Source organism: Pseudophryne corroboree, chromosome 4 (genome assembly GCF_028390025.1).
Source record: "Pseudophryne corroboree isolate aPseCor3 chromosome 4, aPseCor3.hap2, whole genome shotgun sequence".
Lineage (NCBI taxonomy): Eukaryota > Metazoa > Chordata > Amphibia > Anura > Myobatrachidae > Pseudophryne > Pseudophryne corroboree.
In genome coordinates this window covers 208,889,797-208,905,204 of record NC_086447.1, presented here as the reverse complement: position 1 = coordinate 208,905,204, position 15,408 = coordinate 208,889,797, and the positions used below count along the sequence as shown (strand labels likewise).

Here is a 15,408-nt window from a genome sequence, read left to right as displayed (position 1 = left end):
TTGCGCCACTTACACACATTACAGCAGGTAGAACTCCCTTTTACACAATACGGAAGGTACCCTTTTACACATTAACATTTTATTTAGGATAATTAAGCAAATTATCCAGTGTCTTATGGCCCCTGGGGAAAGGTGTGACACAGTGATAGGACACGGGGAGTGTGACACAGTGACAGAACACGAGGGGTCACAGATAAGAGTCGGCACACACACAGTCCAGTCTCCGGGGGCAGCCAGCATCTTCGGGGAAGCTAGACATGCCCCCGAAGCGAAAGAGAAAAGACCCACCAGGCCACGCCCCTTTCAAATTAAGCCACCACCCCTTTTGGGCACCACACTGCTTGAGCAGGGTGGGGGGGGGGTGTAATAGTACCGAGTGCGCTCCAGCTGTCACCACACCCGGTGACGCCTCTGGGCGACACGCTGACAGAACACGGTGGAGTTGACAGTGACAGAACACCATGGGGGTGACACAGTGACAGTACCCGGGGGGGGTGACACAGTGACAGAACATGGGGGGGTGACACAGTGACAGAACACGGTGGGGGTGACAGGGTGACAGCACACGGTGGGGGTGACAGGGTGGGGGTGACAGAACACGGTGACAGAACACGGGGGGGGACACGGTGACAGAACACGGGGGGGGGACACGGTGACGGAACACGGGGGGTGACACGGTGACAGAACACGGGGGGGTGACACGGTGACAGAACACGGGGGGGGGTGACACGGTGACAGAACACGGGGGGGGTGACACGGTGACAGAACACGGGGGGTGACACAGTGACAGAACACGGGGGATGTGACACAGTGACAGAACACGGGGGGGTGACACGGTGACAGAACACGGGGGGGGGGGGTGACACGGTGACAGAACACGGGGGGGTGACACGGTGACAGAACATGGGGGGTGTGACACAGTGACAGAACACGGGGGGGGGGGGGGGTGACACGGTGACAGAACACAGGAGGGTTTGGTACAGCGAGAGCTAAAGATCTCTCCCCCCAACCTAAAAACAGTCTGACGCCACTGTCCGCACACACAAATACACACACACACACACTCTCACATATATATATATATATATATATATATATATATATATATATAATATATATATATATATACATACACACACACACACACTTTCTCTCACTCACTTTTCCCATTAACTTACTGATCTGGCTGGCAGTGGCAGGAAGGATGGATCTGCAGCAGTCTGGCTCTTGTCCGTGTAGCTCCGCCCCCTGAGGTCCCGTGTAGCCCCGCCCCTTCGTCGGCACGTAGCCCCGCCCCCTTTTCGGCTGAACACAGCCGTTGTCACTGGGGAGTCTGGAGGAGGAGGCTGCTACAACGCAGCAGCAGCAGCAGGGGAGAGAGGCGCCGCTGGCAGCTTGGAGGTACTGCAGTGCAGAGCAATGACAAGCAGCTCAGCTGGTCGGGCCACTTGTCATTGCTCGCTGGTGGGAGGCAGTGGGCCGGGCAGGATCGGTTTGCGGGCCGCATCCGGCCCGCGGGCCGTATTTTGCCCACCCCTACTCTAAGCTCAGCAAGACCTCTGCTTCAAGGTCACCCGGAGTTGATCCATTCGGACAACATCACGGCAGTCACCCACGTAAACAGACAGGGTGACACAAGAAGCAGGAGGGCAATGGCAGAAGCTGCAAGGATTCTTCGCTGGGCGGAAAATCATGTGATAGCACTGTCAGCAGTACTCATTCCGGGAGTGGACAACTGGGAAGCAGACTTCCTCAGCAGACACGACCTCCACCCGGGAGAGTGGGGACTTCACCCAGAAGTCTTCCACATGTTTATAAAACTCGACAAGTATTGCGCCAGGTCAAAGGACCCTCAGGCAATAGCTGTAGACGCTCTGGTAACACAGTGGGTGTACCAGTCAGTGTATGTGTTCCCTCCTCTGCCTCTCATACCCAAGGTACTGAGAATCATAAGATGGAGAGGAGTAAGCACTATATTCGTGGCTCCGGATTGGCCAAGAAGGACTTGGTAACCGGAACTTCGAGAGATGCTCACGGAGGATCCGTGGCCTCTACCTCTAAGAAGGGACCTGCTCCAGCAAGGACCCTGTCTGTTCCAAGACTTACCGCTGCTGCGTTTGACGGCATGGCAGTTGAACGCCGGATCCTGAAGGAGAAAGGCATTCCGGATGAAGTCATTCCTATCCTGATCAAAGCCAGGAAGGATATAACCGCAAAACATTATCACCGCATTTGGCGAAAATATGTTGCGTGGTGCGAGGCCAGTAAGGCCCCGACGGAGGAATTTTCAACTAGGTCGATTCCTACATTTCCTGCAAACAGGAGTGTCTATGGGCCTGAAATTGGGGTCCATTAAGGTTCAAATTTCGGCCCTGTCAATTTTCTTCCAAAAAGAACTAGCTTCAGTCCCTGAAGTTCAGACGTTTGTAAAAGGGGTACTGTATATACAGCCTCCTTTTGTGCCTCCAGTGGCACCTTGGGATCTCAATGTAGTTTTTGGGTTCCAAAAGTCACATTGGTTTGAACCACTTAAATATGTGGAGTTAAAATATCTCACATGGAAAGTGGTCATGCTGTTGGCCCTGGCCTGGGCCAGGTGCGTGTCAGAATTGGCGGCTTTATCCTGTAAAAGCCCTCATCTGATTTTCCATTCGGACAGGGCGGAATTGAGGACTCGTCCTCAGTTTCTCCCTAAGGTGGTTTTCAGCGTTTCACCTGAATCAACCTATTGTGGTGCCTGCGACTACTAGGGACTTGGAGGACTCCAAGTTGCTAGACGTTGTCAGGGCCCTGGAAATATAGGTTTCCAGGACGGCTGGAGTCAGAAAATCTGACTCGTTGTTTATTCTGTATGCACCCAACAACCTGGGTGCTCCTGCTTCTAAGCAGACTATTGCTCGTTGGATTTGTAGTACAATTCAGCTTGCACATTCTGTGGCAGGCCTGCCACAGCCAAAATCTGTAAAAGCCCATTCCACAAGGAAGGTGGGCTCATCTTGGGCGGCTGCCCGAGGGGTCTCGGCTTTACAACTTTGCCGAGCAGCTACTTGGTCAGGAGCAAATACGTTTGTAAAATTCTACAAATTTGATACCCTGGCTGAGGAGGACCTGGAGTTCTCTCATTTGGTGCTGCAGAGTCATCCGCACTCTCCCGCCCGTTTGGGAGCTTTGGTATAATCCCCATGGTCCTTACGGAGTCCCCAGCATCCACTAGGACGTCAGAGAAAATAAGAATTTACTTACCGATAATTCTATTTCTCGTAGTCCGTAGTGGATGCTGGACGCCCATCCCAAGTGCGGATTGTCTGCAATACTGGTACATAGTTATTGTTACCAAAAAATCGGGTTATTGCTGTAGTGAGCCATCTTTTCTAGAGGCTCCTCTGTTATGTTGTTAACTGGGTTTAGATCACAAGTTATATGGTGTGATTGGTGTGGCTGGTATGAGTCTTACCCGGGATTCAAAATCCTTCCTTATTGTGTACGCTCGTCCGGGCACAGTATCCTAACTGAGGCTTGGAGGAGGGTCATAGGGGGAGGAGCCAGTGCACACCAGGTGACCTAAAAGCTTTTACTTTTGTGCCCAGTCTCCTGCGGAGCCGCTAATCCCCATGGTCCTTACGGAGTCCCCAGCATCCACTACGGACTACGAGAAATAGAATTATCGGTAAGTAAATTCTTATTTTTGCCTTGTAAATGATTCAGGCTTTAAAAATACGGCCATTCTTGTTCCCTATTATATTTACCCCCAAAGTATTTAGGCCCTCATTCCGAGTTGTTCGCTCGCAAGGCGATTATAGCAGAGTTACACACGCTAAGCCGCCGCCTACTGGGAGTGAATCTAAACATCTTAAATGTGCGACCGATGTATTCGCAATATTGCGATCAAAACCGAGTTAGCAGTTTCTGAGTAACTCCAGACTTACTCTGCCTGTGCGATCAATTCAGTGCTTTTCGGTCCCGGCTGACGTCATAAACACACCCAGCGTTCGCCCAAGCACTCCCACCGTTTCTCCAGACACGCCTGCGTTTTTTCCGGAAACGGTAGCGTTTCCTGCCACACGCCCCTAAAACGCCGTACATCCGCCCAGTAACACCCATTTCCTGTCAATCACAATGCGTTCTCCGGAGCGACGAAAAAGCCGTGAGTAAAATTACTTTCTTCTTAGTAAAGTTACTTGACGCATGCGCAGTGCGAACATTACGCATGCGCACTAAGAGAATTCTCACTGCGATGCGATGAAAAATACCGAGCGAACAACTCGGAATGAGGGCCTTAGAATGTATAACCACCAATATTTACAAGGCCAAAGTTCTGCAGTGGAAGAACAATGAGTTCCCAATGGCGGTACCTGCTCTGTTATTCTTTATGAGGAGTAACTCAGTTAATTTATTCAAAAAGAAAGTGAAAGTTCCCTTTGAAAATCACCTCACATATTGGGGGTAATTCCAAGTTGATCGCAGCAGGAATTTTGTTAGCAATTGGGCAAAACCATGTGCACTGCAGGGGAGGCAGATTTAACATGTGCAGAGAGAGTTAGATTTGGGTGGGGTGTGTTCAATCTGCAATCTAATTTGCAGTGTAAAAATAAAGCAGCCAGTATTTACCCTGCACAGAAATAAAATAACCCAACCAAATCTAACTCTCTCTGCACATGTTATATCTGCCTCCCCTGCAGTGCACATGGTTTTGCCCAATTGCTAACAAAATTCCTGCTGCAATCAATTTGGAATCACCCCCATAGTTAGAGGGAATGTATGGGGAAAATGTCTATGAATTTGTGGAAGGAGAGTCAGTGGACGCACTCCAGATGTGTCGGATCTCTAGAAAGATATTATATTACAGCTTTTTAAGAAATGAACAGACTGCAGAGCTTACTCTCTTCCTATAAATCAGTTTGCCATAAAGCTTCATTTATTACCCCTGCAGAATCAGGAATTATTACATTATTATTACTGTTTATACAGTGCCGCCAATTACGGAGCTAGTATCTGTCAGTCCCATCGGCCTCTGCCTCGTTGGAGATTACAGTTGCAAAATGAGCGCACACTAGGATACGTTTTACCTTTTTTTTTTGGTCTAAAGCCCATTAACCTGTTTTTTGAGTGTGGGAAGAAGCTGGATCACCCAGAGGGAAAGCCTTGTAGAGACAAGGATAACGTATAAAGTCACGAAATGGCCCTTGTCAGGAATTTAACTCATAACCACAGTGCTGAGTTACCAATGCTGACCACTGTACCACAGTGTTGTACAATATAGAAAAAAAAACTACTACATGTAAAACTGTTTATTCTATAAAAAAAACTTTACATTTCTGTTATGCACTCAGTACATACAAGCTGGTTGTCATTTGCCATTTTCATTTGTCTTTGATTTACTTTTTTTGAGGTATTTGTACAGCCTTTGTGTCATTCTGTTTTAGATCTTGTAGTCCAGGTATGTGGTTAATATACCGCCTGTTGATCCCGGCGTGCAGGATCCCGACAGGTGGCTAAATGCCGGCGGTCGGAATCCTGGCCGCTACCCCGTCTTCCCATTTGGGTGGTGGATCCACACCACAATCCAAGTGGCAATGTAACCTGTGGGAATATAACCTTGCCACGCCCGATGGGTATAGAGTGCTACGAGCTGCGCTCGCTGCCAGGATGCTGCTGTCGGGATACTGACAGCCGGTATATCGTATGTATTTCGTAGTCCCTTAATCAAGATCATTCCTAATCTTCTATACCAGGAAGAGCACCAGTCACCTAAAAACACAGAAGGCAGAAATAATGCGGGGTATTCTATTAGCCGTGATAACCTGTTTTTGCACGCAAAACTGTACTTTTACCATGCATTGCAAAAAATACCTATCCAAATAGCCAGGAAAACTTTTCCCACAATAATATACCGCAAATCTCACTTCACCTACTCTGAGCAGGTGAAAATTTAGGGGATATCCATATTTTAAAGTAAAAATGTTGGGATTTGGCTCAGACCCCCCTCCCCCACACACACACAATGACTTATTCATGACTAGGTTTACAATTATTTGAATTGGCCAATAATGACATGTCAGTTTTGGGGTGAAAAAGTGTAGAGTGATGGAATATGGGGTTCAGTGTATAGGTTAGGTATATTGGGGTGCTTTATGAGTGAGACAAGTGCTTTTCTCTGACGTCCTAGTGGATGCTGGGAACTCCGAAAGGACCATGGGGAATAGCGGCTCCGCAGGAGACTGGGCACAACTAAAGAAAGCTTTAGGTCACCTGGTGTGCACTGGCTCCTCCCACTATGACCCTCCTCCAAGCCTCAGTTAGATTTTGAGCCCGGCCGAGGTTGGATGCACACTAGGGGCTCTCCTGAGCTTCTAGAAAGAAAGTATAGAATTAGGTTTTTTATTTTCAGTGAGACCTGCTGGCAACAGGCTCACTGCAGCGAGGGACTAAGGGGAGAAGAAGCGAACCTGCCTGCTTGCAGCCAGCTTGGGCTTCTTAGGCTACTGGACACCATTAGCTCCAGAGGGATCGACCGCAGGCCCAGCCTTGGTGTTCGGTCCCGGAGACGCGCCGCCGTCCCCCTTACAGAGCCAGAAGCAAGAAGAGGTCCGGAAAATCGGCGGCAGAAGACATCAGTCTTCACCAAGGTAGCGCACAGCACTGCAGCTGTGCGCCATTGTTCCTCATACACACTTCACACTCCGGTCACTGAGGGTGCAGGGCGCTTGGGGGGGGGCGCCCTGAGCAGCAATAAAAACACCTTGGCTGGCAAAAATACCACAATATATAGCCCCAGAGGCTATATATGTGGTAAATACCCCTGCCAGAATCCAGAAAAAAGCGGGAGAAAAGTCAGCGAAAAAGGGGCGGAGCTATCTCCCTCAGACACACTGGCGCCATTTTCTCTTCACAGTGCAGCTGGAAGAAAGCTACCCAGGCTCTCCCCTGTAGTTTTCAGGCTCAAAGGGTTAAAAAGAGAGGGGGGGCACTAAATTTAGGCGCAATATTATATATACAAGCAGCTATTGGGGAAATTTCACTCAGTTATAGTGTTAATCCCCACATTATATAGCGCTCTGGTGTGTGCTGGCATACTCTCTCTCTGTCTCCCCAAAGGGCTTTGTGGGGTCCTGTCCTCAGTCAGAGCATTCCCTGTGTGTGTGCGGTGTGTCGGTACGGCTGTGTCGACATGTTTAATGAGGAGACTTATATGGTGACGGAGCAGATGCCGATAAATGTGATGTCGCCCCCCGTGGGGCCGACACCAGAGTGGATGGTTAGGTGAAAGGTATTAACCGACAGTGTCAACTCCTTACATAAAAGGGTGGATGACGTAACAGCTGTGGGACAGCCGGCTTCTCAGTCCGTGCCTGCCCAGGCGTCTCAAAGGCCATCAGGGGCTCAAAAACGCCCGCTCACTCAGATGGCAGACACAGATGTCGACACGGAGTCTGACTCCAGTGTCGACAAGGTTGAGACATATACACAATCCACTAGGAACATCCGTGACTTGATCCCGGCAATAAAAAATGTGTTACACATTTCTGACATTAACCCTCTAAAAATGGGTTTTTATGTTGGGGAGAAAAAGCAGGCAGTGTTTTGTTCCCCCATCAGATGAATGAATGAAGTGTGTGAAAAGCGTGGGTTCCCCCCGATAAGAAACTGGTAATTTCTAAAAAGTTACTGATGGCGTACCCTTTCCCGCCAGAGGATAAGTTACGCTGGGAGATATCCCCTAGGGTGGATAAGGCGCTCACACGGTTGTCAAAAAAGGTGGCACTGCCGTTTTAGGAACGGCCACTTTGAAGGTACCTGTTGATAAAAAGCAGGAGGCTATCCTGAAGTCTGTATTTACACACTCAGGTACTAGACTGAGACCTGCAGATCGTGCTGCTGCAGCGTGGTCGGTGACCCTGTCAAACATGAGAACATATTAAAGACGTCGTCTTATATATGAGGGATGCACAGAGGGATCTTTTGCCGGCTGGCATCCAAAATGAATGTAATGTCCATTCTGTCAGGAGGGTATTAGAGACCTGTCACTGGACAGGTGATGCTGACTTTAAAAGGCGCATAGAGATTCTGCCTTATAAGGGTGAGGAATTATTTGGGGATGGTCTCTGGGACCTCGTATCCACAGCAACAGCTGGGAAGAAATATTTTTACCTCAGGTTTCCTCACAGACTAAGAAAGCACTGTATTATCAGGTACAGTCCTTTCGGCTTCAGAAAAGCAAGCGGGTCAAAGGCGCTTCCTTTCTGTACAGAGACATGGGAAGAGGGAAAAAGCTGCACCAGTCAGCCTGTTCCCAGAATCAAAATTCTTCTCTCGCTTCCTCTGAGTCCACAGCATGATGCGGGGGCTCCACAGGTGTAGCCAGGTACGGTGGGGGGCCGTCTCAACAATTTCAGCGATCAGTGGGCTCGCTCACAGGTGGATCCCTGTTTCATTCAAGTAGTATTTCAGGGGTACAAGCTGGAATTCGAGTTGTCTCCCCCCCGCCGTTTCCTCAAATATGCCTTGCCGACAACTCCCTCAGGCAGGGAGGCTGCGCTAGAGGCAATTAATAAGCTGTATTCCCAGCAGGTAATACTCAAGGTGCCCCTACTTCAACAAGGACGGGGTTACTATTCCACACGGTTTGGGGTACCGAAACCGCATGGTTCGGTGTGACCCATTTTATATTTAAAATCCTTGAACACATACATAAAAAAATTCAAGTTCAAGATGGAATCGCTCAGGGCGGTTATTGCAAGCCTGGACGAGGGGGATTACATGGGATCCCGGGACATCAAGGATGCTTACCTGCATGTCCCCATTTACCATCCTCGCCAGGAGTACCTCAGATTTGTGGTACAGGATTACCATTACCAAGTCCAGACACTGCCGTTTGGACTGTACATGGCACCGAGGGTGTTTACCAAGGTAATGGCCGAAATGATGATACTCCTTCGAAAAAAGGGAGTTTTAATTATCCCGTACTTGGACAATCTCCTTATAAGGGCGAGGTCCAAGGAGCAGTTGCTAGTCGGGGTAGCACTATTTTGGAAAGTGCTACAACAGCACGGTTGGATTCTGAACAGTCCAAAGTCACAGCTGGTTCCTACGACACGTCTACTGTTCCTGGGGATGGTTCTGGACACAGACCAGAAATAAGTGTTTCTCCCGGAGGCAGTGGTGCAAGTGGGCGGGTACGGGTGGGTACGGCGTACCCGTAAGAATTTAGCCGTGGGTACGCCGTACCCACACCGACGGGCCGCCGCTCCTCGCACCGCCTATGATGTGAGGGAAGGAGAGCGCAGCCTGTGCCTCTCCTTCCCCTCAGTCTCCGGCGGGTGTCATAGTTTAATTCAGCGCCGATCCGTGAGCCAATCAGAGCTCGCGGTGCGAGCTCTGATTGGCTCACGGATCGGCGCTGAATTAAACTGTGAGACACCCGCCGGAGACTGAGGGGAAGGAGAGGCACAGGCTGCGCTCTCCTTCCCTCACACTGGACGCCAGCGGCAGCGGAAGCGGTGAGCAGGGAAGGGGGGGGTGGGCATGTTATACCTGGCACTGGGGGATATCTGGCACTGGGGGGGGAGCATTCCTGTCTGGCACTGGTGGGCATATATACCTGGCACTGGGGGATATCTGGCACAGGGGGGCATGTATACCTGGCACTGGGGGATATCTGGCACTGGGGGGGCATTTCTATCTGGCACTGGGGGATATCTGGCACTGGGGGGCATATATACCTGGCACTGGGGGATATCTGGCACAGGGGGGCATGTATACCTGGCACTGGGGGATATCTGGCACTGGGGGGGCATTTCTATCTGGCACTGGGGGATATCTGGCACTGGGGGGCATATATACCTGGCACTGGGGGATATCTGGCACAGGGGGGCATGTATACCTGGCACTGGGGGATATCTGGCACAGGGGGGCATGTATACCTGGCACTGGGGGATATCTGGCACTGGGGGGGGAGCATTCCTATCTGGCACTGGGGGATATCTGGCACTGGTGGGCATATATACCTGGCACTGGGGGATATCTGGCACAGGGGGGCATGTATACCTGGCACTGGGGGATATCTGGCACTGGGGGGGCATTTCTATCTGGCACTGGGGGATATCTGGCACTGGGGGGCATATATACCTGGCACTGGGGGATATCTGGCACAGGGGGGCATGTATACCTGGCACTGGGGGATATCTGGCACAGGGGGGCATGTATACCTGGCACTGGGGGATATCTGGCACTGGGGGATATCTGGCACTGGGGGGCATATATACCTGGCACTGGGGGATATCTGGCACTGGTGGGCATATATATCTGGCACTGGGGGATATCTGGCACTGGGGGCATATATACCTGGCACTGGGGAATATCTGGCACAGGGGGGCATGTATACCTGGCACTGGGGGATATCTGGCACAGGGGGGCATGTATACCTGGCACTGGGGGGCATGTATATCTGGCACTGGGGGATATCTGGCACTGGGGGCATATCTGGCACTGTAGGGGCATTTCTGTATCTGGCACGGGGGGCAATGTATATCTGACACAGTGTGGCAATGTATATCTGGCATTCTGGGGGCATTTTTGTATCTGGCACTGTTAGTCAATGTGTATCTGGCACTGTGGGGCAATGTATATCTGGCACTGTGGGGCAATGTATATCTGGCACTGTGGGGCAACGTGTATCTGACACTGTGAGGCAATGTATATCTGGCACTCTGGGGGCATTTTTGTATCTGGCACTGTTAGTCAATGTGTATCTGGCACTGTGGGGCAACGTGTATCTGGCACTATTGGGGTCATACGTGTATCTGCCCCTCCCCCATATGTGTATCACGCCCCCATTTTCATTGGCCACGCCCCATGTGGCATTTGGCCACACCCATTTTTTTGCACGCGCACCTTCGGCGCGCGCACACAGTACCCGTAAGACATTTTTTCTACTTGTACCACTGCCCGGAGGAGAAAGCCAAGGAGCTGTCATCTCTAGTCAGAAACCTCCTGAAGCCAAAACAGGTATCGGTGCATCATTGCACGCGAGTCCTGGGAAAAATGGTAGCTTCCTACGAAGCAATCCCATTCGGCAGGTTCCATGCAAGAACTTTTCAGTGGGACCTGTTGGACAAGTGGTCCGGATCACATCTTCAGATGCATCGGCTGATAACCCTGTCTTCAAGGACCAGGGTATCTCTACTGTGGTGGCTGCAGAGTGCCCATCTTCAAGAGGGCCGCAGGTTCGGCATACAGGACTAGGTCCTAGTGACCATGGATGCCAGCCTTTGAGGCTGGGGGGCAGTCACACAGGGAAGAAACTTCCAGGGACTTTGGTCAAGTCAGGTGACTTCCCTACACATAAATATTCTGGAACTGAGGGCCATTTACAATGCCCTGAGTCAGGCAAGGCCTCTGCTTCAAAACCAGCCGGTACTGATCCAATCAGACAACATCACGGCAGTCGCCCATGTAAACCAACAGGGCGGCACAAGAAGCAGGATGGCGATGGCAGAAGCCACAAGGATTCTCCGATCGGCGGAAAATCATGTGTTAGCACTGTCAGCAGTGTTCATTCCCGGAGTGGACGACTGGGAAGCAGATCTTCTCAGCAGACACGACCTCCACCCGGGAGAGTGGGGACTTCATCCAGAAGTCTTCCAAAGGATTGTACACCATTGGGAAAGGCCACAGGTGGACATGATGGCGTCCCGCCTCAACAAAAAGCTATAAAAGATATTGCGCCAGGTCAAGGGACCCTCAGGCGATAGCTGTGGACGCTCTGGTAACACCGTGGGTGTACCAGTCGGTTTATGTGTTCCCCCCTCTGCCTCTCATACCAAAGGTACTGAGAATAATAGGAAGGCGAGGAGTAAGAACGATACTCGTGGTTCCGGATTGGCCAAGAAGAGCTTGGTACCCAGAACTTCAAGAAATTATATCAGAGGACCCATGGCCTCTGCCGCTCAGACAGGACCTGCGGCAGCAGGGGCCCTGTCTGTTCCAAGACTTACCGCGGCTACGTTTTGACGGCATGGCGGTTGAACGCCGGATCCTAAAGGAAAAGGGCATTCCGGAGGAAGTCATTCCTACGCTGATTCAAGCCAGGAAAGATGTAACTGCAAAACATTATCACCGCATATGGCGGAAATATGTTGCTTGGTGTGAGGCCAAAAAAGGCCCCAACAGAGGAATTTCAACTAGGTCGATTTCTGCATTCCTACAAGCAGGAGTGTCTATGGGCCTAAAATTAGGCTCCATTAAGATACAGATCTCGGCTCTGTCGATTTTCTTCCAGAAAGAACTAGCTTCAGTACCTGAAGTTCAGACATTGTAAAAGGAGTGCTGCATATTCAGCCCCCGGTTGTGCCTCCAGTGGCACCTTGGGTTCTCAACGTGGTGTTGAGTTTCTTAAAATCACATTGGTGTGAGCCACTAAAAACCGTGGATCTAAAATATCTCACGCGGAAAGTGGTCATGTTATTGGCCTTGGCTTCGGCCAGGCGTGTATCAGAATTGGCGGCTTTGTCATATAAAAGTCCTTATCTGATTTTCCATATGGATAGGGCAGAATTGAGGACTCGTCCCCAGTTTCTCCCTAAGGTGGTATCAGCTTTTCACTTGAACCAACCTATTGTAGTGCCTGCGGCTACTAGGGACTTGGAGGATTCCAAGTTGCTGGACGTAGTCAGGGCCTTGAAAAATTATGTCTCCAGGACGGCTAGAGTCAGGAGAACTGACTCGCTGTTTATCCTGTATGCACCCAACAAACTGGGTGCTCCTGCTTCTAAGCAGACTATTGCTCGCTGGATTTGTAGCACAATTCAGCTGGCGCCCATTCTGCGGCTGGACTACCGCAGCCAAAAATCTGTAAAAGCCCATTCCACAAGGAAGGTGGGCTCATCTTGGGCAGCTGCCCGAGGGGTCTCGGCTTTCCAACTTTGCCGAGCTGCAACTTGGTCAGGGGCAAATACGTTTGCAAAATTCTACAAAATTGATACCCTGGCTGAGGAGGACCTGGAGTTCTCTCATTCGGTGCTGCAGAGTCATCCGCACTCTCCCGCCCGTTTGGGAGCTTTGGTATAATCCCCATGGTCCTTTCGGAGTTCCCAGCATCCACTAGGACGTCAGAGAAAATAAGATTTTACTCACCGGTAAATCTATTTCTCGTAGTCCGTAGTGGATGCTGGGCGCCCATCCCAAGTGCGGATTGTCTGCAATACTTGTACATAGTTATTGTTAACTAAAGGGTTATTGTTGAGCCGTCTGTTGAGAGGCTCAGTTGTATTTCATACTGTTAACTGGGTATAGTATCACGAGTTATACGGTGTGATTGGTGTGGCTGGTATGAGTCTTACCCGGGATTCAAAATCCTTCCTTATTATGTCAGCTCGTCCGGGCACAGTGTCCTAACTGAGGCTTGGAGGAGGGTCATAGTGGGAAGAGCCAGTGCACACCAGGTGACCTAAAGCTTTCTTTAGTTGTGCCCAGTCTCCTGCGGAGCCGCTATTCCCCATGGTCCTTTCGGAGTTCCCAGCATCCACTACGGACTACGAGAAATAGATTTACCGGTGAGTAAAATCTTATTTTTAGGCTCGCAGATGGGAGTTGTCAGTCTGTTTACACTTTTTTTTTTTTTACAAAAGTCTCATAAAATGACCCAAATATATACTCGTACTTATACCCATTTTATGTACCCAGAATTTAATTTGCAGACTTATTTCCTGGAAAAAAAACTGGCTTTTATAATATTTTTCAATTTAGTAAAATGCATTTCAAAGCCATTTGACCCAAATATATTTAATATGACCTATAATACACTTCTATACTGTTTTCCTCTGTTAGTTTTGCAGTTTTATGAGGTGCAGGCAGATTTCCCCATTTTCACCCTGATTTTTCACTTCTTTTTTTGTTTGCCAAAGTCCCGTTTTCGCACGTTTGGAATAGGATAGGGCAAAAACCGGGAGCGTTCATGCCCATTGTATTTTGAATGTCTAAATAATGTATCTGTAACCTATTAATTCACTAGGAAGCACAATGTATATGAAAGAATACCTGACACAATATGTATTTCAACAACAGGAATACATTCATTTTATTGTGCCTTATATCCATTGTTAGTGGGGGGTTTTTCCAGTGTGTAGATCTTAGATCCTGTACAGGGTGCTTGCAGCTATGATGCAAAGCATTTCAAAAGGAAGCATCATATAGATGTGTCTGTGTATAAACATATTTACATATTTATTTCAGCTGATCTCCAGGGAATGGACTATTTTAGACTCCGCTTCCCCTTTTCTCCTACTACTGACCAGCAGCATCAAGCACATGATGGTGACGCTACAGATAGCCAAGAGGAAGCAACACATGTACAGTCTAAGGAACGCAACGTCACTCCGGATCCCCCACACAATGACCACAAAACGTCCTTGTCTGAGGCACAATGACCTGCTGCTTCCCACTGAAAAGACTATGGTACTAGCCAGAGCCCTGGTGCTTTCAGAGCACTGGCCCGTTTCCTTATAGAAAGTATGGTCTGTTCCCCTTTCTGTTGGACATTTTCAGCTGTCAATTACAGTTATAGCAGGTTAGGATTTAGACAAAGAGTTTACAGATGAATCTTTATTGCCAGTTCAATGGAAATCGCTGCTGTGGAAAACTGGCCATTCAGCCTAAGCAGTTAGTACTAGAAAATGCCATAGCCTTAGAAAAAAGGAGGTTTTTAATGCATTCCAATATTGTTCACAGCACGTTTGTGTGTTATAGTTTTGTTTGTGAGTTAGGTTAGACTGTCCACTATTCTATTAATAATCATTTTCTAGGAACAGAGCGCCTATTGGAACAAAAGTGTAACTTCCTTCTATTTCCATCCACACCGCGTGAATTCAGACCAGGCTGTAACATGATCATTATCCCCAAGTAATTATATCATGGTAAAAAGAAAAAGAAAACATTTGTGGCGCCCTCCAGTGAAAGTGATGTGGGAATTTGTTTCATCCTGAAGCGTTACAAAACTGAATATACTCTGTTTCAGCCAGATATGGATTGTTATGGGTTGGTTTTTTTTAATGTTTCTGTGCACATCTGTGATACCAGAATGACGCCTTGTAATACACTGACTCAATATAGTTACTGTTTTTAAAACAAAGGACTATTTCTTTACAGTTTAGTTGACTTGTAAATCCTAATACATCTATTACACGTATTATAGAACATGAAAAAAATTAACTGAAATAAAGATTAGAAGGTACATAAAGGAAACGTTTGCAAAAGTGTTCCATAATTGTAAAAGGAATTACCCGTATATACTCGAGTATAAGCCGACTTTTTCAGCACTTTTTTTTGTGCTGAAATAGCCCCCTCGGCTTATACTTGAGTCAGTGCAGTGGGAAGGAGGGACACGGAGGGCACAGCGCGCGCCTCTCCTGTGTC

The 15,408-nt window shown here is 49.0% G+C and overlaps 1 protein-coding gene and 1 long non-coding RNA gene across 7 annotated transcripts in view; one reads left to right on the top strand and one right to left on the bottom strand.

Moving 5' to 3' along the window:
• Positions 1-15,237, top strand: part of LOC134909221 (dysbindin domain-containing protein 2-like) — a 45,450-nt gene extending 30,213 nt beyond the window's left edge. For all 5 annotated transcript variants that reach the window (XM_063915890.1, XM_063915895.1, XM_063915893.1 and 2 more), the window contains exon 4: positions 14,230-15,237. In XM_063915890.1, the coding sequence (XP_063771960.1) occupies positions 14,230-14,423 (194 nt within the window). In that variant the 3' untranslated portion in view covers positions 14,424-15,237. The remainder of the gene's footprint in view (positions 1-14,229) is intronic.
• LOC134909222 (uncharacterized) overlaps positions 5,317-15,408 on the bottom strand; it is a 60,518-nt gene continuing 50,426 nt past the window's right edge. For both annotated transcript variants that reach the window (XR_010175867.1, XR_010175866.1), the window contains one exon: positions 5,317-5,748. This is a non-coding gene — a long non-coding RNA (uncharacterized LOC134909222). The remainder of the gene's footprint in view (positions 5,749-15,408) is intronic.